Below are 26,607 nucleotides of genomic sequence, written 5' to 3' on the forward strand. Positions count from 1 at the left end.
TGCTTCCACTGCTTTTATAAACAGGAAGTCAAAAACCATTTCACTAAATAAACACGTACTCACTGGATCTCTTCCTGCTCCAGACTCCGAGGTGGTGATGTGCAGTTCTCTGTAGAGCTGGTGAAAGGGGAAAGATAGGTCAGTGTTTTATTAGTATGACATCCAAGTTTCTCATGAGCCACCAGAGGGCAGCACATCCTCAGCTCTGTGGGCAACAACCAGGGTGTGAAAGGACCCAGACAGACCCACTGTACAGGAAGGGCCAGAGCCGGCTCTACCTCCTGAGGAGACTGGGGTCTTTTGGGGTGAAGGGGGCACTCCTGAGGACCTTCTATGTCTCTATGGTGGCATCAGCCGTCCTGTACGGTGTGGTCTGCTGGAGCAGCAGCATCACGGAGAGGGAGAGGAAGAAGCTGGACAAGGTCATCAAGAAGTCTAGGTCTGTCCTGGGCTGTCCTCTGGACTCATAGGCACATATTGTACACACTTATAGTTCTTGGAGCTTTATTGTTTTATTCCACTTTTTATTTATCTCACATCTTTGCTACTTCTGGCTCCCTGCTGTGTACTTGTACTTTGCTGTTGCAACAATGACATTTCTCCGTTGTGGGACAAATAAAGGTTTTCTTATCTTACGCTCCAGTTAGTGTTGGTGACAGCTGAGGCTGAGTTGACTTCACCGGGTGATAAACGCTCTGAGCAGCGTAGCAACAAGGGTTTCATGGCATTTTTTGAGGAATGATCTATTTGAGTGCTGCATGATATTAAGCCTCTTAGTCCTCTTTAGGGTCCCAGGGATCTGCTGGAGCCTATCCCAGCTCTCTCTGGGTGAAAGGCAGGGGTCCACCCTGGACAGGTCCCCAGTCCATCACAGGGCCACATAGAGACAAACAACCTCACACACTCACACTCACTCCTATGGGCAATTTAGAGTCACCAATCAACCTGACATACATGTTTTTGGACTGTGGGAGGAAACCAGAGGACCTGGAGAAAACCCACACAAGCACAGGGAGAACATGCAGACTCCACACAGAAAGGCCCCTGATGGGTTTCAAACCAGGAACCTTCTTGATATGAGGCAACACTGCTAACCACTGCTGTCCAATGATGGATGGATGATATAAAGTCAGTCTTAATGTTTTTTGGTGCTGATGAGAAAGTTCATTAATGTCATTCTCAGGTTTGGCTGCATGTTGTATTAGCAACAGGCACAAAACCTGCACTATTAAATGAAAAACCAAAATCACTTCATAAGCTTGCACACATTATTATATATATATATATATATATATATATATTAAAACATATTAAAATACCAACATTTCTAACGCACAGATACATATGGGCTCATTTAAAGTGACAAGTTCATTGTCAATGTAAAAACATATTTTATTTTATCTAATTAGAAAGTTGCTTACCAGCAGCACTGTGATCTTGAGGCACCTTCCAGCTGGAAACATTTCTAATCCAATATATTACAGAAAGAAGGTTCTGCAGGCTCAGGTCCAAAGCATCGATTAGATAGAAAAGAAATCCATCACTATCTGATGAGACCAAATTGAGCACAGCTGTGCTTTGTCACGCAAGTAAACATGGGAAATGTAGTTTTTAATGAAGTGCAGGTCCTGAGACCCAAATGCAGAAAAACAAAAGTAGAAGAGCTGGACAAATGTTAGCATGAATTTATTCAGGGTAAGACTTTCTCAGTATTATTGGGTTGACTGTTTATCAACACCAGGCAAAAGTGAAGAATTATCATTAAACATTAAGAGCCTCAGTTTGCAAATTGTTTGTCTTGTCTAAACAAAACTTCAGCCAAATATATTGTTTCTAAAAAAATAAGATAAATAAAATTAGCAAATGTTCAGCTAGCTAAAGTTATCCACCAATAACACTTAAAATATATGCTTTAGCTATAACTTCATTAGATTTGTTGTTACCTTTAAGGCCTAAAATAAAATCCTGTTGACTCTTTGGTGTGTTGTCAACAATGTACTTCAGATTCAACCTTTGTGTTTTAGCCGATGTTAGTACTTTAAGGTCGACAAATATAATTGGTCTGTTGAATAGAGATTAAAAAACCAACAACTGATTGAAGAAAAGCAGAAAAAAGCTGATGTTGCATTAAACCAATAGAGATTAGAGTCAAACACAGTCAACCCCTCATCAGAAATACAGATAATAATAATAAGAGCAGAATCAAACACTACAGTCCTTCATTTATATTTTCTGCCTGTTTACAGCTGTTACACATTGACTGGACACAACAAAACATGTTTGACCCGAGGGTCAGACTAAGCTGGAGAACATCATGAAGAGGAAAAAGAGGAATAAACATGATAAACATGCAGAGATTAAGGGACTGTGTGGTTAAGTCATGAGGAACATAACATCCAGACGGGAAAGAATGAATCCTGAAGAAGCATTAGACCCTTAAAGCGCGACATGTCCAGAAGGAGGTGCAGGGTCTGAAAATGAATACTGAATTCCTATCCATTGAGGACAGGAATGCTTTTTCCTTGTAGAAGAAGAATCAGTGTGAGCAGGGAGGGAGGCGGAGAGCTGCAGAGAACGCCCGGGGGGAAACTCAGAGGATGAAGGGAGGACAGTGTGGAGGGTTATGTCATGCAGTATGCAGCAGGCGCTCTGCCACTGTCAGCTGTGCAGAAACAGAGGAGGAGGAGTGTTATGTAATACTCCCCAAGCCTCTTTGCTGAGCGAGAAAAGCCTTCATCGATTAGTGGAGCTGCTCTAACTACAGGGCCGAGGGGGTTCAAATAAAATGGTTGGCAGATACACACAGTGAGTCTGATTAAACTCTTCTACCTGTGCTAAAGAAACACAAGCCTGTCGTCACTGATGGTGGTTGGTGACTGTGGCTTCAGATGTTCACTCTTGTTGTGCTCAATGTTTCTAGACTGAGAACATGTTCTCATCCAAAACACAGACAATGGCACATGGTTCTGCCAGGTGGGTTTCATATCTGAAATAACCTCAGGGTGGACGTTATCACGGCTCTCAGACGACGAGTCCTACTGATTTTTCCTGTGAAGTGACATCTTTTGGTTTTGAGAGACTGAAGCACCATCATCAGGTCAGTTTTTCACTTCGGTTCATTATTACTTCAAGCTCCAGCTTTACCTCAGGCTTTTATTACAAAACACCTGCTAACACGCTGAATGAACATGTTAAACTCACACCTGCTAAAGATCAGTGTGTTAATATTCTCACTAAGTGTGTTTAGATCTGCAAAACACACACACACAAAATGCACCAAGAGAACAAAGTTAAGTTATGAACTACAGCTCCAGCAGGATTTATCCCAGTGGGTGGAACATGCAGCCATTTCTTCTAAATGACCTTGAGATGTGCCCTGAACGTGAAATCTGACTATTGTTCTGGTCTTCTTCATTTTAAAGCTGCTAGAATCACAGGTGGGAAACCACAGTTATTAGCGTTTGGCATGCCCTCAAAGCCTCATGGGAGCTGTAGTTTTATAACATAATACAATAATAATGCAGCTTATAAAAATGCAGAATAACAAAACTCCTTAGCATTAATTCACAGCTGAACTCTTCATCTTCACTCCCCACTATGTCAGTTCAACGATCCTGGACGTCCTGCATGTGTGACCCTGTTGGCAGGGAAAATAAATACAGCTGCAGCCTGAGCTCAGTGTCCAAGCAAACTGTGTTATTCTTCTCTTCATCTACACACACACACACACTTTCTAATAATCACTTTAAATGGAAAAGTATGCACTGATTCATGCTCAGTCGAAGTTAAATGCTGCTTTACATATATATTCAGAGAACGTATGAGCTCCGAGGAGAATTTCTCTTCAGCTTAAAAAGATTAAATGTTAATTTATTGCTTTAATTAGACGACGGTTCCTCTGGGAAACATAGGGAGAATCATAATAATGCAGTGGAACCAGTTTAAATCAATGCATCAGTATTTCCAATCAAAGTTACCTGCATGCGACATAATGAGCACTTGAGCTGCTGCAAGTAGATTTGATACTAAAACTTTTGCAGTTTTACTCAAGTCAAATTTTGATTGCACTGAATTTTAACAGAGAATTTTTAAACAGTGGTTTTTCTACCAGAGTAAAGAATCTGAGTCCTTCTTCCACTTACAGGTGTTTCACAATAATGTGGCACAGAATATTTCACAAGTTTCACAGTGAAAAACAATTCTGCTATTAAATATCAAGGACAAGAACATTAATGCTCACATATTGTGATTAGCTATCAGCTAAATGTCATTGTTCCATGACAGGTCGAAACTGCAGCTCCAGACGCTTTTCTGACCAACAGCGATAAAATCTTTGCATGAATGAGGATTGAGATTTTCCTTCTGATCAACTGTTTATGTGCTTGTTAACATCAGTACCTGACAGTGATGGGGACGGTGCCGTATTTGGCCGGTTGCCACAGCAACAGCAGGAATCAGTCAGTCCTCCTCCTCTTCCTCTTCCTCCTCCTCCTCCTCTGCAGCAGCTCGTCTCTGTTTGGCCCGCGGATGTTACCGTGTCTCCACTCCCACGTATTACATCTCCAGTTTAATCCGAGGAAGAGTCAAAGTGCACCAGCACTGGCACAAATAGTGAGGGAGTTACCTAACGTGATGGTGATTTGCAACAAGCAAGTGCATCATAAAGGTCATTGCTAACCATTAAAGTTGGCTCTTACTGATATATATATATATATATATATATATATATATATATATATATATATATATATATATATATATATATATATATATGTATATACAGATGTATCTACTTTGCACTGCATCATTTATGTATTCTGGCATCTGCAGATACACAGGAATAGCACGAGTGCCCATGGGTGAGAGCTTCAATGTCATATTTTATTCAGATCCATGTGCTCTAATGTAAAGTGCCATTGATGGGAGAGCTGGGAAAATATTCCACTTAGAGTGGATGTGTCTGTTCCAGAGTATAGTTCTGCCACACTGTGCTGAGGCTGGAGCACCTCAGTCTGAGCTGCAGAGGGCAGCCGATCAGCACGCCTGAGTCCTCACCTCAACGAGACGTGTGCTGTGGTTCGGTTTTTCAGGATGTGGGGGGGGGGGGGACTATTGTTCCCTCTCCTCCCCTCTGTGGGAATCTGTGCAGTTTGTCCCCGAGCTGTGACACAAATGTTTTACTGGAGCAAAAGTAGGAGGAGGGAAAATAACCACTTTGTAATTGTACCTAGTTCTGTAATTACTTTCAGTTCAATCCAGGCAGGAGGTCTGGGCATCCTAAAGAGGGTGGGGGTGGGTCTGGCTCCTGTTTGAGACTATTATAAGTTTGATCTGTGCCATGTGGAAGAAGGAACATGCGTTTTCTGGCTGATGATTGACCAGGAAGTTGTATCTGCTACACTAAAATAGCAATAAAATATTTTTATAGCCCCGTAAAAACAGGAGAAGCTCCTGCTCCTCTACACCTGAACGCAGCTTTAATCTAACGGCCCTGTCATGTGGTCGAGGTGTAAAATCTGATTATTATTACATGTGATCGAGCGAGAAGGGAAGTCCAGGTAGGGAAACTGAAACAGGTTGGGAAGAACTTTACTGATGCACCACTAACGGCCCGTAAATGATTGTAGTAACACTGCAGGTAATGAGGGTAATTAGGGGCAGGTGTGCAGGGTCATGTGACTGAAAAACAGAGACTATGTTATGAAGACTGCTGCTGGACAGGTGTGGGATGACAAAGTCTGGGAAAATGTCCACAAGTATGCAGCCGGTGGTGGTGTGGGCCGTAGAGGTGAGAGAGGAGGCAGGAAAAGACGGTTTCTGATATTAATATATTTACGAGTGATGCACAAAGTGATGTTTACTTCACACTGATCACAAAGATCATACATAAATAAGTTCACTGAAGAGACATTACATTTTTAGTGATGCATCTATAAACTGTCGACTTCCTCTGACTTTCCTCCAGCACCATCACCAGAAAACTGTGACAATCTGCAAAATAACCTTATCGCTGTCGACCTCAACTGAACTTTGCGTTTAGCACATTTTAGCATGCTATGGTTTTTATAATATTCAACTTTATTATCATCTATTTCAATTTCTGCCCTTCCCAGGACTGTAGAGCCCACTGTAATGACCCACTTTCTCATGCTGACATTAGCATTTAGCCCCGAGAGCTGCAGACTCCAGGTTTATTATTGTTTAGGTTTATATTTTAGTTGCTGTTTCTGAATCACAGTGAGTCCAATAGTAGGTTCATTGTAAGTAACTAGTGTTTATGGCCTCACAGGTTATATGGAAACATGAAAACAGTGGGATGGAAATGCTCAACAAAAGATCAAATGAATATTAGGACTCAAATAACTAATCACTAATATCAACATAAGGTTCAGCCAGTGTTTAGGTGTTTCTGCAGTCGGCCTGTGGGATCTGTCACTTATTTTTTCCAGCTCTTCTCTTATATTCTTTCTATTGTTAGCCCGACGTCTCTGCATGTGGCTCATCAGTCAGAGCTCCCATCCCCATGTTTCTGTTTTCTGAGAAAAGCACAACGCTCTGCTTGTTGCATCCCATGACACAGTGACTCATACACAAACTGCACGTACTCACAAACACGGAAAATGCACATCTGGTTTTAGCTGTCGTTTCTCTCTGATGGGGTCGAATCAGAGCGACTCCTGTGTTTGACATAGAAAATAATTTCCTATCTGGAAAATGTGGTTCTCCCTCAACCCACAGTTGCTTTTATCCAAAGACTTTTTCAGTTCACTGAGCCGTCGTGCAGCGGGTTGGCCTGAACATGCGGCTGGTGATTTAACCACCTTGAATCTACATGTGTGTGACAGAATAAGACGATATTAATCTGTAGGTCTGAGAGTTTAGTAATGTCAGAGCTTGGGGAGGTCACAGGGAGCGATGTTGTCACTGCACTCGCCTGCTGCCCTTTCAAACCGTGTCGTCCTGTTTTATCACAAGGTTGAAGTCTCTCACTTTAACCTGTGACTGTAAATATGCACAGCCCAGCAGGCAGCGATTAGACCGAGCCAACACGCACGTCACGTTTCACCTGTTTATGACTTTACTGGCTTCAATGACAAGACCTGAAACATGCCAGGTCACCTGGAGCCAATCAGAAGCTGCGACAGGTCTTCATGTTTTCATCATTAGCTTAGTTAAATTGAACAGGTTGTAAAAAGTTAAATGTTAACTCGAAACTATTTTTCCAGTTCAAACGTCCTTCCTGTTTTGTATTTTATGATTTGATTGTCTGATATTATTGTGGTGTATTTCATTCTACTGGATTTCTGCTATAAAAACTTTTTATTTAATTGTAACCTGGAAATGTCATAATCTTTGTTCTGAGTTGTGCTGAATAATGAATATTTCTCATAATTACCAATAATTCTGTATTAAATTGATAATCTACCGATAAAGTCCTGAAAATGTGGATCTTCCTATAGGTCCAGGATTGTTTGTCAGCAGACAACACTGAGGATCGTCATGCTGAGATTCAATGATCTCTGACTTCCCAGCATGCACTATTCATGCTCTCACTCATGATGGAAACTAGCTGTGTGCCTTTAATTCTGATGCTTTAATAATAGTAATACATTTACTGTGCCTCGAATGTTCAAAGCTTTGAACTAATTGCTCAACTTCAGCTTTGTCACCAAAGCACATTATGACGAAGCAGCAGTGTAGTGAGAGGAAACTATATGGAGCACTGCTACTCATTAAATAGTCATTTTGATGCCTAACTGCTCGTTATCAAGCTGAGTCTGACAGAAAATGAGTGATGCAAATGTTCGTTTCCCTCCTTTTGCATCGTTTCATTATCACCTTTCCAGGTTCTGACTCAGCACTCACCTCTGCAGGGGTGCGGTGACTGACAAACTGAAGATAAGCAGCATATCTGCTCCGTCTGCAGGCGCAGAACAGGCTCCACTTTGTCCTGATAAGATACTTGCCCTGCTTTTCCTACTGCTCCCATGGGTGCATACAGTATGTGAGGGCTCAGCTGGAGTGGACACATTGTGGTCATGGATTCTTCTGTAACGTTTTCATTAACTTTGCTTATTGTTCGTCAGCCCCGCAGAAGACAGGAGGCTTTTTCAGAGCTGCAGGAACTGTAACAAAGACTCAGCTGACGGGTCGGTGACGTCAGGGCGAAGCAGAACAAAGCCTCACCTCTGACCTCTGAGAAATCACCAGTGATAACACACATCGACCACACGGAGACACGTGGCCTCACAGGCCTGGACACATCCTGTCTGCAGGTCCGGGTTTCTGACAGGAAAGTCCCGTCCAGGGGACGATAGTCCACATTAAACAGAAAGAACAATGAAGCTGAGACCTGGACCTAGTTTTAGTTGTTTTACTATAACGTGTGTAGATCATGTGGTATTTTCTAGCATCATTCATGTAAATTTAACTACATTGTGGAGTCAAAGTGAGTTTCCATGATTTCAGACAGTCTGCAGCTTTTCACTGACCTGACCCTGCTCTGACTGTGTGTAGCCTGTTTTTAATCTCACACTGGGCTTTTATTTTGTTGTGTTCCTGCTGGAGAAAACCCCCCTTCAAACATTCACAACAGGCCCTGTTTTCCCAGGCCCATAACGGCCCCCAGTGTACCCACCGCTGAGTGCCCATTCTCACTGGTGGACCACTGCCAAACCAGTTCTTCCATTAAATAAAGATGAGTGGCCCCCGCCCTCCCTGAGCCACTGCAGGGAAACGCCGCTGAAGCCTCCATTGTTGTGCTGCTACACCTCAGCGTTGAAAACGGCTGGCCTGCATCCAAACTGTGTCGCAGGAATGTCGGCCGAGGGTCACGACAAGACAAGGGTGGTGTCGCGTTTTAATGAGCCTGGTTCCCAGGGTGAGTGTCTCTTAAAGCTCAGCAGATGGTCGAAAACAGAGAAACAACTTTTTAATCCCCAATTTTATTTCCCAGCCCATTTGTTCTCAGACACACAACTCGGTTCTCAGGTCTCAGCTGATCGTATATGGAAGATGAATAATCAATTTATATCCACACAGAGCAGGGACAATAGCAACAAGGATGTAAACTTTCCATCCAATTCAAATATTTTATGTGATTAATGTGGATTTTTTTTTTTTTTGTGTTTCTCTGCAGGATGAAAATCAAAACTGATCGACTGTAACAGGAAACAACTGGAACAAATAAGTTTCTCATCAATGTGACGACAGATTTATCCAGGTTTATCTCTCCAACACTGCTCTGGTTTTAATATAATTAATTATCCGGTGTCATAAACTGCATTTGCAGACCGACCTCCTGCCCTTACACACATTACCACTGACAAGAAGCTGCTGACTGAGTCCAACCCACTTCATATGGTCCACATGGTCTCTTCCTATTGGCTCGCAGAGCTGCATCCACAGAGGTGAGGTCTCCACCTGACCCCTCCTGGTCCAGTCTTGTCCCTAAGAAGCACCAGACAACTGAGTGGTCAGGACACGCCCTTTCACCTTGCAGCAGCGTGAAGGCGTGTCCTGTCTCGTGCACGCTCTCTGGCAGCGGGTCTTCAGGCCTGGACGTTTGCTGGGTATCAGGAATCCAGGAGATAATCTGATTAACCAGGACGATTTCCAGCAGCTCAGAGCTGCTTTTCCAGGTCTCAGCCGGGCAGATTAGAGCCGCCAACTGCTGCTCTGTGGGTCAGATGGTTCACTGGAACTCAGGGATTATTTCAGTGTTCACTCAATTAACATGTCTCAAGAAACAAGTGTCTTTATTTGACGTCGACTGCAGATAATCATCATCAGTCTGCTGTCTCATTCTCTGGATCTGGCACTGGTGACTCCTTTCACAGTCTTTTGATTATTATTGGTCATAAACTAAATTATCTTCACTTAACTGCGTTAAATACAAATACTCTGTGTAAGGTCATGCATTCAATACTTAGAGTAAAACTGTAAGCACATTCTTTCCAGCTTTACCCACAAAACCAGCTGCAGGATTCACAGAGTCCGGTTTAATCCCAGCAACACCCACCTCCTCGACAAGGACCGTTACTTCCTCCACCCACACACTCGCTGCTGCAGCGGCAACACACACTCAGGACACTTAAACAGTCATTTCACTAATTCAAGGACCTCCCTGTTTCCCACAGTGCACAGGGGCTTAGTTCTGATCTGTGTATGTTCTGGTTTTACTCTGTTTACATGCGTCTGGTTGATTGTTGTGTTGTTGCCAACATATTGACAGTTAAGCTGAATATTTTCCAATCCCAGGCTGCTGCTCAGGTCCCGAGGTGGAAAATTGGCTGTGCTCACTCAGCCGCCCGGGTAAACACACACTCAGGCAACAATTCGTCTCCACACACAGACCGACACAGTGGACCAAAACAACCACAGCGCTTTTTATAACCCACAGTAAATCGGGGATTATGCTGTTAACCGGCTCATACTGTCTCCAATACACACCAGCTGCCTCTAAATGTAGCAGGAGGCTTTGACTAACAGCAGCAGCAGCAGTCGGATGTTGGAACAAACACAAAATCAGTCAGATTTAACATGTACACACAAAAAACGTCATTTCCTCACAAGTGACACAAAGTGAGAATCCTCTGGTTTACAACACTTTGGGACATGCTTCCTTCCTGCGCTGCTTCGGAAAGACGAACGAGAACACAAAAAATTAAATATAGCAGTAATGATTTTCCGGTGCGGATCTGTCGTGTCAGAGGCGAATGGAAAAGCTCAACGGACGAGTTGGACTCCGTAGTGAGTCAGGGTGGTTGTGACTGGGAGGAGGAAAACTGAAGCTGCTCTGTGTTTAGCTGCAGCCAACAGGGACAGACGCTCACAAATTACCAGGAACATCGAACCTGTCGGCGCAGAGACAGGAGGGTGGTTTAACAAAGACCGTCAGACGTCACTGCGGCTGGAAAAACTGCACTTTGGTTCATCAGTTTGGTTTTAGCTTTTCAAACCTACAGGGCTGCTGCTGCATTTTCTGCTCTCGTTGCTTTCTGTTCAGGCCTGTGGAGCAACACACAAGAAAACCAACGACATTTTCACACATTTGTTTTTACTTGAACACAAAAGGGCAAAAATAAAAACTGCTCCTCCTCGTAGAAATGAAAGCACCGATGAAAACTGATTTTTATTAAAGAGGAGACAATCAAATGAAATCGCTGTCAATGTAATTTTCACTCTTGCTTGATGCAAGCAACAAACCGGTGCCAAGTGACAGGAGCACAAAATTATGTAACACAGAACTGTGAGTCCTCTTAGCGATGCAGTGCCGGTCTGGACCCAGAGGACTGTGGCCCCCCTGCAGGATTATCACAGTCTTATTAACTTAGTAGAGCGAGGCAGAATATTAATAAACCATGTCTGGGCTCTGAGCTTTAGGTTCTCGGTTTGGTAGCGAAGGTGAGGTACCCTGTGTGACCTGGCATTTCTCTGGGGGGTGTGGTGGTCTTCATGGTGATGGAGGGGGGGTTTGGGGAGCACATGGGATGCGGCTCCTCTCCAGTTTCCGGCTGAGTCTGAGCAGAGGGATCAGGACCGAAATCGGGCAGCGGAAGAGGGACAGTTCGAACGTCGTGGACTCTCAGCAGGACCTCCATGGTGCTGATCTCCTCAAAACCATGATCCGTCAGCACCTCGCACGTCCTCTGAACCTGCTCAATGCACGGAGAGAACGAACACAGACGCCCCCCTGGAGGAAGAGATGAGAGAGAGGACAAGACAAGAGTAGATAGATACAGTCGGTAAATACGCCAACTTCATTTGAGCAGCACGTCCAGTTCTTTGATTCCATCAGAAAGGACCAGTCGTCCGTTTTAACTCTCTGACACACCTGACATCTTCTTTTTAAAGGCCTGGGCAGAAACCCAGTAACAATTCTTCTTTAAGTTATGACCAAATCCTTTCAGAGCTGTGGACGTCGATACAAAACGCTGATCCTAATTCTCACAGAGACACAGACAGAGCTTTGTGGCTTTGAGGCATTTGAATAAAGTTCAGGTGAAAAAACCAAAATGATGGGTCTGGTTTTTTTGGATGAGAACAGCCAACATTTGTTTGAAAAGGCTCATGACGTCCAAATTTAAATTGCATCAACATGAACATGGTCCTACAGGCTGTTATTACTGCTGCTTGTTTTGACAACAGAGAACCAAAGATTTCAGGGTAAATCACATCGCCCAGTGTGATTCCTCCGGCTGAGACATCCGTGATCACACCTTGAGGCAAATGAAATCTTCCTCAAAGCATCTCGTCTGAAAAAGGCTGTAGAAGCAGCTGCAGTTTTCCTTTGTGTGTAAGATCACACTAAAAAACCAGTGACTGACAGAAAACTTTATACCATACTGGAGACATTTAGTCTCACTCCAGAGAAACACATCACACATCACTACTATTAATAACGTGTTTCTCTTACACCCAACAGCCAACAGCACTTTCAAAGTGTATTAGCTTTCCTTAAAAGCAGCCGTGTGACCCGTGGGGCTCCAGGATGGAGTTTGTGGATCATCAGGACAAAGAGATCAACTACCAGCTGCGGCCTCTCGTCTCCAAATGAAACCCTGAGGTGATCGCAGTGGGAGGTGGAGCACCGAGCCAAGAAAACTTAGACCGGCTGACCTGAAGAGTGAAGGATGTGACTGAGCAGGACAGATGTGCAGAGGAACAGTGAGCCTTAATGCAATGACCTCGGTTTCTAGTTTCTACTCTGAAAACATTTTAAAGGCTGGGTCTTGAATTCTGGCACTCAAGTGGATGTGAAGCTTCAAACAACTGGTCAAACTTCACGTTGGTTGGAAAATAGCTGGACTTGTACACAGTCCAGCCTGAAGCTGGGACAGGTCTCAGCTGTCATGTAAACAGGGTCCCAGTGTGAAGTTTGTGCTTTTACATTTTTCTGGATTTAAAAATGAAGTTGTTTTTTCAGGTCTGGACCTGCTCCCCAGAGACCTCCTCATGGCCAAACTGTTAAAAACCTGGCACTCAGATCCATGGGATGAATAGTGTGTTTATGGGACCTAACAAAGATCTCGTGTGTATTCCCTCAGAAACCATTTGAGAAGCTGGTTATTTTGCATCCTGCAGTGTTTAGATCCACGTTTCCAGTCTGTGCCTGCTCTGTCTCCATCACCAAACAGCTTCATAGCTGCTAAAGGTCAAAAACTCCAACATGACCTTTTTAAAATTTAGGAAGCGTCTGGTCTTCCCAGTGAAAGCGGCACCTTAGCAGAACACTAGCATTAAAGGATAAACTCTAATCCTGTCACCGACTGAGCATCCACACAGCCAGGTTCCAACCTGCCCACTTCATTTGACATGGGGAAAAACGCTGCAGTATTAAACGCAGACAAACAGATGGCTGATGGGAAATAGTGTCCGTCAGTCATGGAGCCCTCAAATTCAATGAGAAGCAACCATGATGTAACACACGGTGCAGAGTTAAGGAAACAGAACCAGTCTGCAGAGGGCAGCCTTGTTAAAGAGTCCATAGTGTCTGAACATTACAGAGGAGCTGGGCTGTTTCAGACCCAGCAGCCCAGTGTTTCCTCCACACGCCATCAAAACAACTCAGCGCTCTCCAGGCAACACACAGGGAGGGGCCTGGTTGATGGTTATACAAGAGCGCTTTAGAAAGCTGTTCCATCTACACATGCATGAAACATAAACTCAGAGTTCATGAGTGACTGTAACCATGGCACGATCGTTTTACGTGTGCACAATAAGACTCCTGAGTCTTTAAGTGAGCCAGGAGGGAGGGTCAGTTCTGTCCGGATCCACAGAGCAGCTAAACAGAACCAGGCTGGAGGCCAAAACATTAGAAGAATTACAACAGGGAGGAAAGAAAGAGAAATATTTCTCTGTCCCTTGTCTGAAGGTTTGTCGACCACTGTAAACCCGCTCTCTGCAGCCTCAGAGATCATTAGTCAGCCGACAGCTTTTCAAACTCACATTAATAAACTTTACTAGAACTGAATGGGTCACAGGGAAATATCTTGATAACTATTTAAATTCACAAACATATTTAAAAGTTGCAGCTTCTCCTGTGTCTCTTCTCACCTCCGTGGGAAATGATTACGTTCATCTTTCACTATTTTCCAAATGAAAAATCAAAAGAATAATTGGTAGATTTACTGACTGTGAAAATATTCATTTGTTGCAGCCCCATTTGTCAATGTTGACAATCTTGTTCCCATAATGCTTTGGGAGATGTAAACAGAAAACGCTAAATACTGAACAGGCAGTTTTTCCTGTGATTTCTAAACAGATTCATGGCTGAGATCCCTGAAGCTAAAAACACGAGTTATGACAGAAAGTAGAGGAGTTGTTACCTGCTGTGTTTTTAACTATCTTAACTATGAGCTGTGTGTGTTGATCTGCAGGACAAACTACAACACTAACCCTGTCTGATTGCCTTAGTGGAGGTAACGTCCTCTCATAAGGTACACGACACTATAGTCTGGGTTGGTTTTGTTAACTTTTCTAGCTTCTGGTCTCTGGTTGCTGAAGCATTTTGGGGCAGCGGTTTTCATCTTGGCTCCAGATCTCTGGAGAAAACATCCCATCTGTGCAGGGGGAAGTAAATCAGACCTTTCCTTATGGAGCCACATTCACCAGCTCTGCCTGCAGCATTACCCTGTATGGTCAAGGGATTGCTTCTACAATAGCTGCACTCTGTTTATCTATATCTGCATGTGTGTGTGTGTGTGTGTGCATGTTAATGAAAGGAATATGTAGCAGTGGCACCATAAAAGGGCTTCAGAGAGGAGGTGGGGGAAGATTTTCAGAGCGGCATATTCGCTCCTCCTGCATTCCTCTTCATATTGGGCCCCACTTTATAAAATGATGCTGCAATAGAAATGATTTTAGAATCATAAATGTCTGATCATGTGCATCACAAATCTGCTCCTGGAGAGAAAGACTGACTGGTGCATGTGTAACAAATCTGAGAGTAAAATCTGAGAGAAGATGAGACACTTTAAGAAACTGACACTCCGTGAGACACTTCAGCCCTGGTAGCGTTTCCTCAGGTGTGTTTTAGTCTGTCCTGGACCATCAGTCTCCAAATCCTGTTTCTTCTACTCTACAAAGCAGAAGGTCCTATTCAAACATGTGGCTCCAAAGTGTTTCCCAAACCAAACCCTAAACTACAGGCCTCATATTCTCTTTACTCTGCCAAAACCAACAGCTGAGGCAAAGCCATTTGTATCATGTCTGCTCCTCTCTAACCTTGGCTCAGTTTCTCTTCTGCTCATTTGGATGTTTCTAGCTGTAAAATGTAGAGTTACCTCTCAGCACAGACCAGAGTTATGAGCTAGAGCCAAAAGGCTTCTTCTCAGGATAATCTGGATGTTTACAGACACGTTCAGTCGCTAGGTACCCTGCCTGAAAAATACAGAACTGACCTCCTCAGTGAACTACAAACCTGCCTGGACATGCTGCTGCTCCTGGTTGTCAGAGAGACCCAAACAGTGGTTCACTTCACGTTGGTCCCCTGGGGCCAGGAGCTAACAGATGAACACAAGGGCAAAGATAATGAGAGCTGTCGTGGCCAAGATCAATGGCCATCCAGGGAGTGCAGAGTGCGGTGATGGGGCTGGGGGGGAAATACATTGATTGACTGGTATTTTTACCGCACCAAGTCACTGACACGTTACTGTGGTGCCACAGTCACAGAGAAGAGTCATCATCAGGTGCTGGTGACTGTTCCACAAAAACACACTAACGTATTCTCCTTTTGTGTTTCTCATTTAATGACACTCATTTTCCAGAGACGTACCCCAACCCAAAGCTTAGCCTGACCTTCAAACAGGTCGTCACCATAACGGCAGAAACACACCAACCACAGCAATTAACTTCTGTAACAAAGGACGACTATTGTGTCACTGAACGTCCCCATTGTCTGGACCACAAACTGTCCCATGAACGTACCACACAGAGTCCAGCCAACAGCCACCCAGCTCGTACGTTCTGCGCCTGGTGAGAGGAAATACCTCTCCACACCAGCAGGGGGCAGTAGTCTGTATTGGTGATTGAAAAAGGGACAGTGGAAGACCTATACTGCAGATATACAAAGAGTAACCAAAGCAGTGTTTGTGACCATTTTCACACCACAGACGGTTTCTAGCTGCTTCTAGTCCAGAACACGTCTGAGAAGAAGCTGCTGTTGGCAACGTGTTGTGTTAACGGCCTAAAATTAAATTATTGCTTTACATGGTGGTGACCAGCATACCTTGTGTCTTCAAAGCAGCCTTGGCGTGCCCCACTGCCTCCCAGGGACTCGGGATGTCCAGAAAGACAGCGTCCGCCACCCCCGTCACTCCAAACCCATCCTTGCACACGTCCTGGTTCCGGACGGTGACCAGATGTCCCACCCGGTGCTCCTTGAACTCCTCAGCTACCTTCTCCGCCCGCTGCTGGTGAAACTCCACTGTGTGAAGGTGACCTGTGGGGGCGATGGTTCGCAGGATGCCGTGGGAGAGAGAGCCGCTGCCCGTACCTGCAGCACAGACACCACAGTTTGGTGCATGTTTGATAAAGACACTGAAAGTTCATGCAAGAAAATTACACTATTTCCTTCACACAGAAAGCCCAGAAAAATATGGGTGTTCTGTTAACAATATTTGGAGCCAGACAAAAACATTATGGGTCACTGTAAACATTCAGTTAAAAGGATAAAATTGTACTGAACAATGTTTTCCAGCAGCAGAGTGGACATAAAGCAGTATAATCTCAGAAAAACTAAAACTGGGGTCTTGAAATGACATTACACACTTTCTGTGCTGCTAAGACGCTTAAAACAAGGAGCTCCCAGCTGTTACTACAACACACACCCACAATGCTTTGCTCACCACTCTGCTCAGAAGTGGATGCTACATGTCTGAGTGGGCCTCCTTTGCCCTGAGGCTGTAAACAATACACTTTGGGAAAGAGTGAGGATGCAAGTGTGTGTGATTTTACAAGAAGGGTAATAACGCTCAGTCATGTGACTTCTTGCTGGGGTGGAGGAATGGAGCACATCCCGACCTCCACACCTCCTCCTGACATTACGTCACTGCCGCCTTTGTTTGCATGGCGACAAAGAGGTCAGTGTTTACCCCAGAGCAGCACTCTGACTCGCTAGAACCTCACACTGCTCAACCAAATGCTCTCGGGCTGGAAACAACAGTGAATGGGTAAAACTGTGGATGGATTCTGATCGTAGTAGGCACTGTAGGCACGAGGATACGCAGATGGAAAAGGGAGATACAAAGTCAATTAATAAACAATAAAAAGCCCCATATGAAGCTACAGCAGAGACGGAGACAGCGAGTTGCAAACACTCAAACAAGCTTTAAGTGCTTATAATCTAATACAACTACCATACCTCACAGGTTTACAAGAACCTAGAAAATAACCAAACACTTGTCTGACCCAGGCTCAAGAAAAAACAAATGAATTAATCAGTAAATCTTCAAATGATTTCTTCACTTGTATAATTTCTGCTTTAGGTGTAATACGAATTCTCACACAGACTCACACAGAAAATGTGTTGTAGAGAGAAACTGATCCTCAACCGTAGAGTTTACTGTTGAGACGAATGAGTCCAACACTCAACTCAATCTGCACGAACAGACAATCAGCACAGAAGTGACTCTGGATCTGAGGCTTGAAGCCAGCGTGCTGACAGGATCACTTACAATTACAGTTCTCCTGAGAAAAAGGACAAGACCCCCCCGGTAGTAATGTGTCCATGAGGCTCCATTCAGTGTGAGCTACCTGCTAACGTCAGCGTGTTACTGTAACATCCTCATGAAGATCATACAGTGATGATGTTTGGCAGCTGTGTTCACCATCCTCATCTTATTTGACCTTGCTAATGTGGCGTGATGTCAACAGATTTGCAGGTACTTGGTCGTAAACCAACTGTGAGAACCAAAGTTCATGCCGCAACTGGTTATCGAGACATTTCACTCAAAACCACCACTGTCGACCTGCTGCTGTCACTACAGGAAAAGTCAATGTTGTTACTAAAGTCACGCCTGTCTGTTCTGATAAGGAGACAGAAGCTAAGAAGTTATTTCAGCTTCGAGGTTGGAGCACGATGGGGATGTCACACTGCACCTGAGCTGATGAGGGAGAGAGAGTTGAGCTGCAGCTGTAGGAACTGGGCGCCGAGCAGAAGCAAGTGGAAACACACGCACACTTTTGCTGCTCTTCAGTTCGCAGTTTGATGATGTGTAAAATCTTAAATAAATCTTATATCCTGTCACAACAATATCTCCACGAATTTCGACCTAATTTGTCATTGCCTGCACGTAAAGGGCAGAATTAGCTGTTTTCTTGCACCCTAACTTCCACGGAGGTCACTAACACAAGCAGACCTTGAGCTGCAGTGAGTATTTGCTGAGTATACTTGCACTGGACCTGCTGGATGTGAGGAACTGATACACGTGTGAAAAAAACAAAAACCATACAGTCAATAATTAGCGTCTAACACACAACCAGCCAGGGTGATTTCCAGAACTAACCTGCGCCCAAGGTGACTCCTTTGACTGACCGAACGCTGACGGAGAAGCCAACACATTTATTATCACCTGTGATCTCCACAGCACATACTGGACCGATTAGGCTGAACATTATGAGGCACCATGGTGCTGCACAAACACTGCTTTAGCACCTCATTAACACATGTAATTATGCGCAGCTAATAAAATGACACATTCCCCCAGAAATGTATAAACCAAGCATTTTATCTGCTATTCAGACACTCTCTGGATTTAGACATGGTAAGAGTTCTGAAGAGATGGTTTTGTTTTAATGCAAAAAATAAAGTACAATATACAAAGTACTGAGACCCTTGGACAATTAATGCTCTAGATATTATTTTAAAGGAATAAAACAGTCAGTTTCATTTTTCAGCCCGACAATGACACGAAGCAAACAGCTCTGAGGATGGTAGTTCAGACACTTCCCATCCAGTCTGACAGAGGATAACAACAGGATAAACTGCACAAACACAGGTGTGTAAAGCTTGGAGACACTTAACCAAGCCAATCTGAAGCTGTAACTAACGACAGATTTAGTTTTTCTCCCCAGTTTTTAACTTTGTGGGCACATTGTGGGTTTTATAACACAAAGTGGGTAAAAGGAGAAGAGTCTGAACGCTTTCTGAACCCGCTCTATGTGTATGAACCGTTTGAAACAGCCATTAAAAAAAAAACCACCGGAGTAATGTGATACCAGTGCATTTGAATGCAGCCCTTTCTGTATTGATGGTGTGCTGACTAAACAGAGTTCTTCCAGAAGTCATTCATCACCCTAGACACCACTCCAGTTTCAACTCACATGCACATACACACACAAACACAAACACAAACACACAGCACTAAGTCTAATCAATAACGTGACATGACATGATGAAGCACTGCACCACACAGCCAAACGCTCTCTCCCACCCCCTCACTGCTGCTGGACTGCCAGATCATGCAACACTCTGAGCGGCTGCAATTACACTAATGGAAATGGAGGATGAAGCTGGAGACGCAGCGGTCTGAGGCCGCACCATGGGGAAAATAAGGGGGAGGACGTGACAACGTAAACAAACAAAAAAAAAAAGCCATGTTACATAACGCCTGAGTGTTCTCATGATGTTCAGTATCGACAGCTGAGGTTCTGTGGGTAAAACATCTGGCTGAGAGTAAACACATTAAAATTAAACACTAGCAAAAGGGGAAAAAAAATAATATCAGTGTTTACTAAATAATAAAATATAAACTGGAATACACCACCCCCCACCCCATGGCCTAATCATCATAAGTAGAGCTGCAGCCAATTACTCAATGTGAGTCGCTGGCTAAATAAAATGACATGAGAAACTAGTCTGATGTTCAATTCATTAAATCCTGTTTTATATGTGATCCCAGGTTCTGAGATGTGAGGATTTGGATACACAAACAAAATTCCTGTAGAAGTTTGTTGAACAAAACAAGACAATGACTGACAATGTGACATCAGACATTTTGACAGGCTTTTTTTTGCAAACTGTTAATCATTTAATTGGGAAAATAATCAGCAGATTAGAATAATAATGAAAATAACCTGATCAATCTTTCAAATTAAATGCTGCTGTTATGAAACAAGATGAGCTACAGGGCAGGTTAGACGGCTCTGTCTGTGTTGCTCAGGTGATTTCCTCAGGTCTAAAGCTCCACATATATCAACATCAACATGCTGTGTGCTGCTAAATGACTCTGCACAAGTCATTTCAAATTTTTCTTAACCATTTTGAACACAACAGTATGAGTCACGGCAAGAAATCTGCTTCATAGTTCTTGATGTCCTGTTCGAGCAGCATTTTTGTTGCAGCTGACATTCAGTGTGACAGGCTGAAAAAAAGGCTTTTGGTTTGCAATGTTTCTACTCACTGTTCAGAGCTATATATTTTCTATGCAAATACGTATAAACTGGACTTACAAAATGTGAACGTGCAGAGATCGTGCAGGCATTGGTGGTTATTATGTGACTGTTAAACTGCAGCTTAGGCTGGGCACGCACTAAACGATTACATGCCCGATTTGCCCCCTTTAGTGATTGTGGGGGCATGGCAACTGATTATCTGTCTAAAGAATCCTCAAGTGTGTGGTGTCAACACGATTATTTTACTGCTCCTGGTCGGGTCGGAGCCTCGATTGTAAATACCACACGTTTGATTCATAATCGGGGAGTCTCCAACAGAATGCCCTCGATAGCCAATGAGAGAGAGCAGTCCGAAAAACGTCACCAATCGGATGTTGTGTACTTTTACGCCTCACAAACATGGTAGAGAATCAAAATGAAACCAACAGACAGGCAGACAATTAAAATCAGCTGAAACTGTCCTTATGTCAGTGATCTCCCACCTTCTAAAAATCATTTAAGATATTAAAATCATCTAGTGTGTGCCCAGCCTTTAAAACCGTACTGTGCCCATAAACCATAAGTGACCTGAAAATGTTACTGGACTATGCTGTGCATTATTTGTCTGTATTGACTAGTTAGTATATGGCTAACTAGTAACTGAGTAACTGAGTATGAGTCCACCCCCACCTGACTCGCAGACGATGGAGCCCGGCTTCAGCTCCAGCATCATGGTGATGGTGGCGATGTCCGTGGTGTAGAGGATCTGCGTGCGGTGTGGCAGGCAGACTGTCCACAGCTCAGGTGTGGGGTGGAGCACATGCACCCACCCGCCTTTGCTGCAAGTGACCTTTGACCCATAACGCTGACCTATCAGGTCTGTGGAATGGCGAATGACGCCATAGCGAGTCTGCGTTTGGGCGCCCTGCTGCACCTTGACAGGCATCATGGAGTCATGGCCCAGGTAAATGATGGCAACGTCCCCGTCCTGAATGAAGTCTGAGTACTCCACAAAACTCATGATGAGCCCAGTCACCCTGTAAGCAAAAAGGTAACAGGAGAACACAGGTTGGCTTTACTGTATTTAGAATGGATGTCTGAGGCTTATGACCGCAGACACCAGAACCCAGGTCACCCTGTTGTTTGAGCACAAAACTATGTGACACTTCTACTATTTTAGTTCCAGTTTCTCTGCAGCGTTTTCACCACACAGACGCTGGACTGAGCAGTTTATGCCAACACAGTCCCTGTTGCTGCTGATGCTGCGGGAACTGGATGGGAGGCAGGGTAGACCTCGTTGCCATAGTGACAGGAACCCTCTCCGTTTCAAAACATCACATTCGGTTATTCTTCAAAATCAGCGTTTTGTCTTAGAAACTCGAGAAAACGTTTAATTCAGCGGTTGGATACCGCAGAGGAGACGGACCGACAACATGCAGGATATGTGAGTGGGATGAACGACTGATACAGATGTTCAGCTAAAGTTTCACTTCTGATTTAAGTCAGAACATCTGGGTTTGTGTTTGTGTCGGAGTCTGTTCCCACTTTAATAACAACGTTAGCTAGTTTCAGCTGCAGCTGGTTTGGTTTAACGTTAGCCTCGGTGGATATTTATTTATTTTAGCAACGTTCACGTATCGTCATATGTCCCAGTGAAAAGAAAAAACACGAACATACTTTGACACAAACCCCGACTGAATAAGATTTTCTGTAACTTTAACCCATTTGACTAACGGCGTCAAGCCAACTGGCGCTAACGGTAGCTAGCTCGCTAGCTAGCTGTACGACGGTTAGCGAGCTAGCTACCGTTACCGCAGAGACCTGGGACTTGATTGACGCTATTTTGCTCAGACACAAGGGTCACAGTGCAAACAGGTTGCCTTATTAACTTATTAACTAATTTTAATCAGTTTTACGTTTGAATGTTAAATGTAGGTCCAACTTGCTAACTAGTGCTAACATGCTAGCGTTAGCAACGTTAGCCTAGCTAAGGTTACCGTTGGTTTAGACTCTCGGCCTAACTCACCTCCTCCAGGCGCCAAGTCCTTGTGGGTCTAAAGCGCAAACAGAGTCCAGTTAGTGGAGAATAACTTCTGCTATTAACGCTGGTGCGTCTGAGCAGCACCCATTCATTCCCCACACGTGGTGTTGTTTTCAGGGGAAGTTGAGTCGACGAGACCGGATGACAAGCCGGTTCACGGATCTGTAAACTCCCTGCGTAGACAAAGTCTATTCAAAATGGCCGTCCAGGTGATTTGTAGATCTGCGCTTCACTGCAGCGTCTGTAGTTTTGCTTTTACTTAAACTGACACACTTTGTTGGAGATGATCATCATCATCATCACACTTTATATGTTATTTCTCCCACTTTGATCAGGATGATCGTGTACATGCATTACAGTATATTTTACAAAGTAGTAGTGGTGGAAAGTTACTAGCTAAGTACTGTCAATACTCTAGTTAACATGAGCTACCCGGGGGTATATAAAGTACTTCAAATTAGAAGTATATAAGGTAGTTAACATCAGCAACCCAGCAGTATATAAAGTACTTCAAATTCGAAGTATATAAGGTAGTTAACGTCAAAGTAATCCATCCAGTAGTATTTAGATGTACACTGACAAAGTAGAGTCCGTACATGCTGCTGCCACTGAGAACTATCCTGAAAAAACTGAAAGTTTTTGGAGTTTGTCGTTTCATTATATTTGATTTGCCTAATTGTGAGTTAGCAGTAAAGGCTCAGTGTGTAGTGGCCGGAGCCAAAGCCCCGCGTCCAATTGAATGAATGACTGCAAATAGCGGCCAATGGGAAGGGAGACGGTCTCCTATAAATCCGGCCTGAAGCCGTCGGGTCGACCTGAGCTGCTGGGACGCTGCTGGAGGTTCGGGAGCTGCTCGGCTGGAAACATAGGGATCTTTGTGTCGACCGCTGGTAGTAGTAGTTCACAGACCCGACAACACCAGGTAGGATTTCATTTAACCCAGGCTGAAATGTGTTTTTACCGACTGCAGGGCGGTGCGGCGCTTAACTCGGGCCAGTCCCATATAAAATGAGCTGATGTTTGGCCACTGATGCACATTTCTGCAAGTGCTGGTCCGGATGTTGACTCGTCTGTGTGCAGTCGTGTAGTCACTGGCGCTAAATGTTAACGACCATGATAATAGTGTCGGTCTGCGCCGGTCCGTACTGACTGTCCGCTTCTTTTCACCGTCCCCTCCCTCCACCCCCCGCCCAGGGATCAGCCATGCCTTTCGGTAACACGCACAACCAGACGAAGCTGAAGTACAGCCCGGAGCAGGAGTACCCGGACCTCAGCAAACACAACAACCACATGGCCAAGGTCCTGACTCCTGCTGTGTACGAGCGGCTGAGGAGCAAACAGACACCCAGCGGATTTACTCTGGATGATGTGATTCAGACCGGGGTTGATAACCCAGGTAATAATAAGAATAATGATGATGATGATGATGATAATAAAAACTCCTGCAGGGACTTGGCAGCTCTTTGCACTGTGACCTGGACAAAACTGTACCGAGCATTTACACCTTGTAAATAAAACATGTCAAATATTCCCAAAGCCTAAAGATCAGCAGGGCTGTGTGTGACGGGGGCAGGGCAGCGGCTGATAATCCAGCGCTGCTGTCACAGTCATGATGTGGGCTCTGAGGGTTTGTGTGGCCCAGGTGACCTCTCACCCTGCAGACTGTATCTGTTCAGCTCGAAGCGTGTGGCCAAGCTGACGCTGAAGAGGCTGTCGGCTGAGGACGAGTTCCCAGACCTCAGTCAGCACAACAACCACATGGCCAAGTTCTTAACCCTGGACATGTACGGGAAGCTGAGAGAGCGGGCTACACCCAACGGCTTCACCATAGATGGAGTCATTCAGACAGGGGTTGATAATCCTGGTACAGTAACACAGAGAGACCTGCTGCCACTCAGCACACTGAGTTAGTGAGGGTGTTATAGTGTGTGTTTTCTGCCCAGTGTCTCCTCTGACCGTGTGTGTGTGTGTGTGTGTAGGTCACCCCTTCATTATGACCGTGGGCTGTGTCGCTGGAGATGAGGAGACATACGACGTCTTCAAGGAGCTGCTGGACCCTGTGATCCAGGACAGACACGGAGGATACAAACCCACAGACAAACACAAGACTGACCTCAACCCGAGCAACCTGAAGGTACCGCAGCACCGCTGACCTCTAACCGGGCTCAGTGTGACGCTGCACCCGAACAGAGCAACTAACGCGTGTCCTCCTCTGTAAGGGCGGGGATGACCTCGACCCCAACTACGTCCTGAGCTCCCGTGTCCGAACAGGACGCAGCGTCCGCGGCTTCTGCCTGCCCCCACACTGCAGCCGAGGGGAGAGACGCGCTGTGGAGAAGCTCTCCATCGAAGGTAGACGCCACTTCCACCTGTGACTGAAGAGCTAGTGGTTAATGTTTGTCTTTCAGTCTGACTCCATCACGGATGGAGAAGTGGTTTTGTAAAACACTGGAACATTAGTCTGTGGCCTGAAACTCTGACGGCCAGAGGTGAGGCGTGATGTTGGTCTTTGTAGCAAGGGGTGTCCTCTAGTGGCAGCAGGTAGAATAACACGTTCTGTCTTAATTCAGCTGATGCTGTTTGGAATCTGAGATAAATGGCTTTAAAACTTCTCTCTGCAGCTCTGGCCTCCCTGACTGGAGACCTGAAGGGGAAATACTACGCCCTCAAGAACATGACGGACGCTGAGCAGCAGCAGCTCATTGATGACCACTTCCTGTTTGACAAGCCAGTGTCCCCTCTGCTGCTGGCCTCGGGGATGGCCCGTGACTGGCCCGACGCCAGGGGCATCTGGTGAGGCTTGATCTTTGCCGTTTGTCACCAACCTTGTGTCAAGTGTTCTCTCTTGAAGGAAGCTGGATTTGTCTTTCTGTCTTAAGGCACAATGATAACAAGACCTTCCTGGTGTGGGTGAACGAGGAGGACCACCTGCGTGTGATCTCCATGCAGAAAGGAGGCAACATGAAGGAAGTGTTCACACGCTTCTGCACTGGTCTCACCAAGGTTGGTAGAAAAAAAAACATGAGGTTCATTATTTTGCTTCAGAACTAGTCACTATTCTGCAGTGGGAGGTTCTGTTGACCTCAGCAGCCTGGGTCTGTTTAGATCGAGAGCCTGTTCAAGGAGAGAGGCCACGCGTTCATGTGGAACGAGCACCTGGGCTATGTCCTCACCTGCCCATCCAACCTGGGCACTGGCCTGCGTGCAGGTGTGCACGTGAAGCTGCCCAACATGAGCAAACACGCCAAGTTTGAGGAGGTTCTCAAGAGGCTGAGGCTCCAGAAACGTGGAACTGGTACAACCCTCACATTCGTCACTGTTTCTCATCTACGTTCTGCATGTTTCTGTTTTTAGAAGAGCAGTAAATGTTGGTCAGGTGTTTGTCTAGCAGAGACTGAAGACCTTGGCTTTTCCCCATCAGGTGGCGTGGACACGGCTGCTGTTGGCGGAGTGTTTGACATTTCTAATGCCGACAGACTGGGCTTCTCTGAGGTGGAGCTGGTGCAGATGGTGGTCGACGGCATCAAGCTGCTGATTGAGATGGAGAAGAGGCTGGAGAAAGGCCAGTCCATCGACGACCTGATACCTGCCCAGAAGTGAAACCATCCTACTGTGCCCCCCCTCCCCTCACACCTTCCCCAGCACCCCCCCTCCCCTCTGAATGTTTGACTCCATACTACTGTCTGGATTTATTTAAGATGAATTGGTCCCTGTGAGGTCCGGATGGATCTGAAATGGAAAAAATAAAAATGTGCTTGAAGTTGAACTTTGTGACCCTATGTGCTCTGTAGCATTCACTCTAAACAAACCGCCTCTGGTTCTAAATGTGGTTCTGTTCAGGAACATGGATCAGTGGGAGATTTCAGTGTTGTAGTTTCAAAGACGAAGTTACAGATTCAGGTGTTTTCACTTGACAAAGACTCAACTGGAGAATTTTGTCCATAAACCAAAGTCACTGGAGAATTTAGCACCAGTGTTTAACTGACCTCTGTCCCTGAACGCAGCATATGATGAGCACAGAAACATAACTGCTTACAGGTACATGAATGTTTCAGTCACAGGAGCCTGAACTTATTCAGACCAGGAATCACTGAAAATGCACAACTTGACTGAATAAAACAAACCTGCTACCAGATGTGACCAGGCTGAGATGGAAACTTTAAAAACAAAGCCTGCACTACAAAGTAACA

General features: G+C 44.9%; 2 protein-coding genes across 2 annotated transcripts; one reads left to right on the forward strand and one right to left on the reverse strand.

The window, feature by feature from the left end:
- Positions 1–11,039: 11,039 nt before the first annotated feature.
- trmt61a (tRNA methyltransferase 61A) lies at positions 11,040–23,234 on the reverse strand. Its single transcript, XM_026302092.2, has 4 exons — positions 22,403–23,234; positions 21,067–21,413; positions 16,232–16,498; positions 11,040–11,695 (listed from the first exon to the last, which is right to left on the reverse strand). Exons 2-4 carry the CDS (start codon positions 21,395–21,397, stop codon positions 11,382–11,384), a joined length of 912 nt encoding a protein of 303 aa, XP_026157877.1. The 5' UTR covers positions 21,398–21,413; positions 22,403–23,234; the 3' UTR covers positions 11,040–11,381.
- Positions 23,172–26,183, forward strand: ckba (creatine kinase, brain a). The gene is made up of 8 exons (XM_026302078.2): positions 23,172–23,339; positions 23,612–23,813; positions 24,397–24,551; positions 24,637–24,769; positions 25,039–25,210; positions 25,297–25,420; positions 25,523–25,712; positions 25,839–26,183. Exons 1-8 carry the CDS (start codon positions 23,181–23,183, stop codon positions 26,015–26,017), a joined length of 1,314 nt encoding a protein of 437 aa, XP_026157863.1. The 5' UTR covers positions 23,172–23,180; the 3' UTR covers positions 26,018–26,183.
- Positions 26,184–26,607: the final 424 nt, after the last annotated feature.

The sequence above is a fragment of the Mastacembelus armatus genome, chromosome 22 (assembly GCF_900324485.2).
Source record: "Mastacembelus armatus chromosome 22, fMasArm1.2, whole genome shotgun sequence".
In the NCBI taxonomy this organism is placed as follows: Eukaryota; Metazoa; Chordata; class Actinopteri; order Synbranchiformes; family Mastacembelidae; genus Mastacembelus; species Mastacembelus armatus.

Bases quoted from the DNA above. Each gene is read 5' to 3' on its own strand.
- trmt61a (XM_026302092.2), bottom strand. From the start codon at position 21,397: ATGAGTTTTGTGGAGTACTCAGACTTCATTCAGGACGGGGACGTTGCC. The intron at 16,499-21,066 runs GTGGGGGTGGAC...TCTGTGCTGCAG, and splicing joins CTCCATCGTCTGCGAGTCAG to GTACGGGCAGCGGCTCTCTC. The intron at 11,696-16,231 runs GTATGCTGGTCA...CTCTTCCTCCAG, and splicing joins GGCTGCTTTGAAGACACAAG to GGGGGCGTCTGTGTTCGTTC.
- ckba (XM_026302078.2), top strand. From the start codon at position 23,181: ATGGGAAGGGAGACGGTCTCCTATAAATCCGGCCTGAAGCCGTCGGGT. The intron at 23,814-24,396 runs GTAATAATAAGA...GTGTGTGTGTAG, and splicing joins GACCGGGGTTGATAACCCAG to GTCACCCCTTCATTATGACC. The intron at 24,552-24,636 runs GTACCGCAGCAC...CTCCTCTGTAAG, and splicing joins TCAACCCGAGCAACCTGAAG to GGCGGGGATGACCTCGACCC.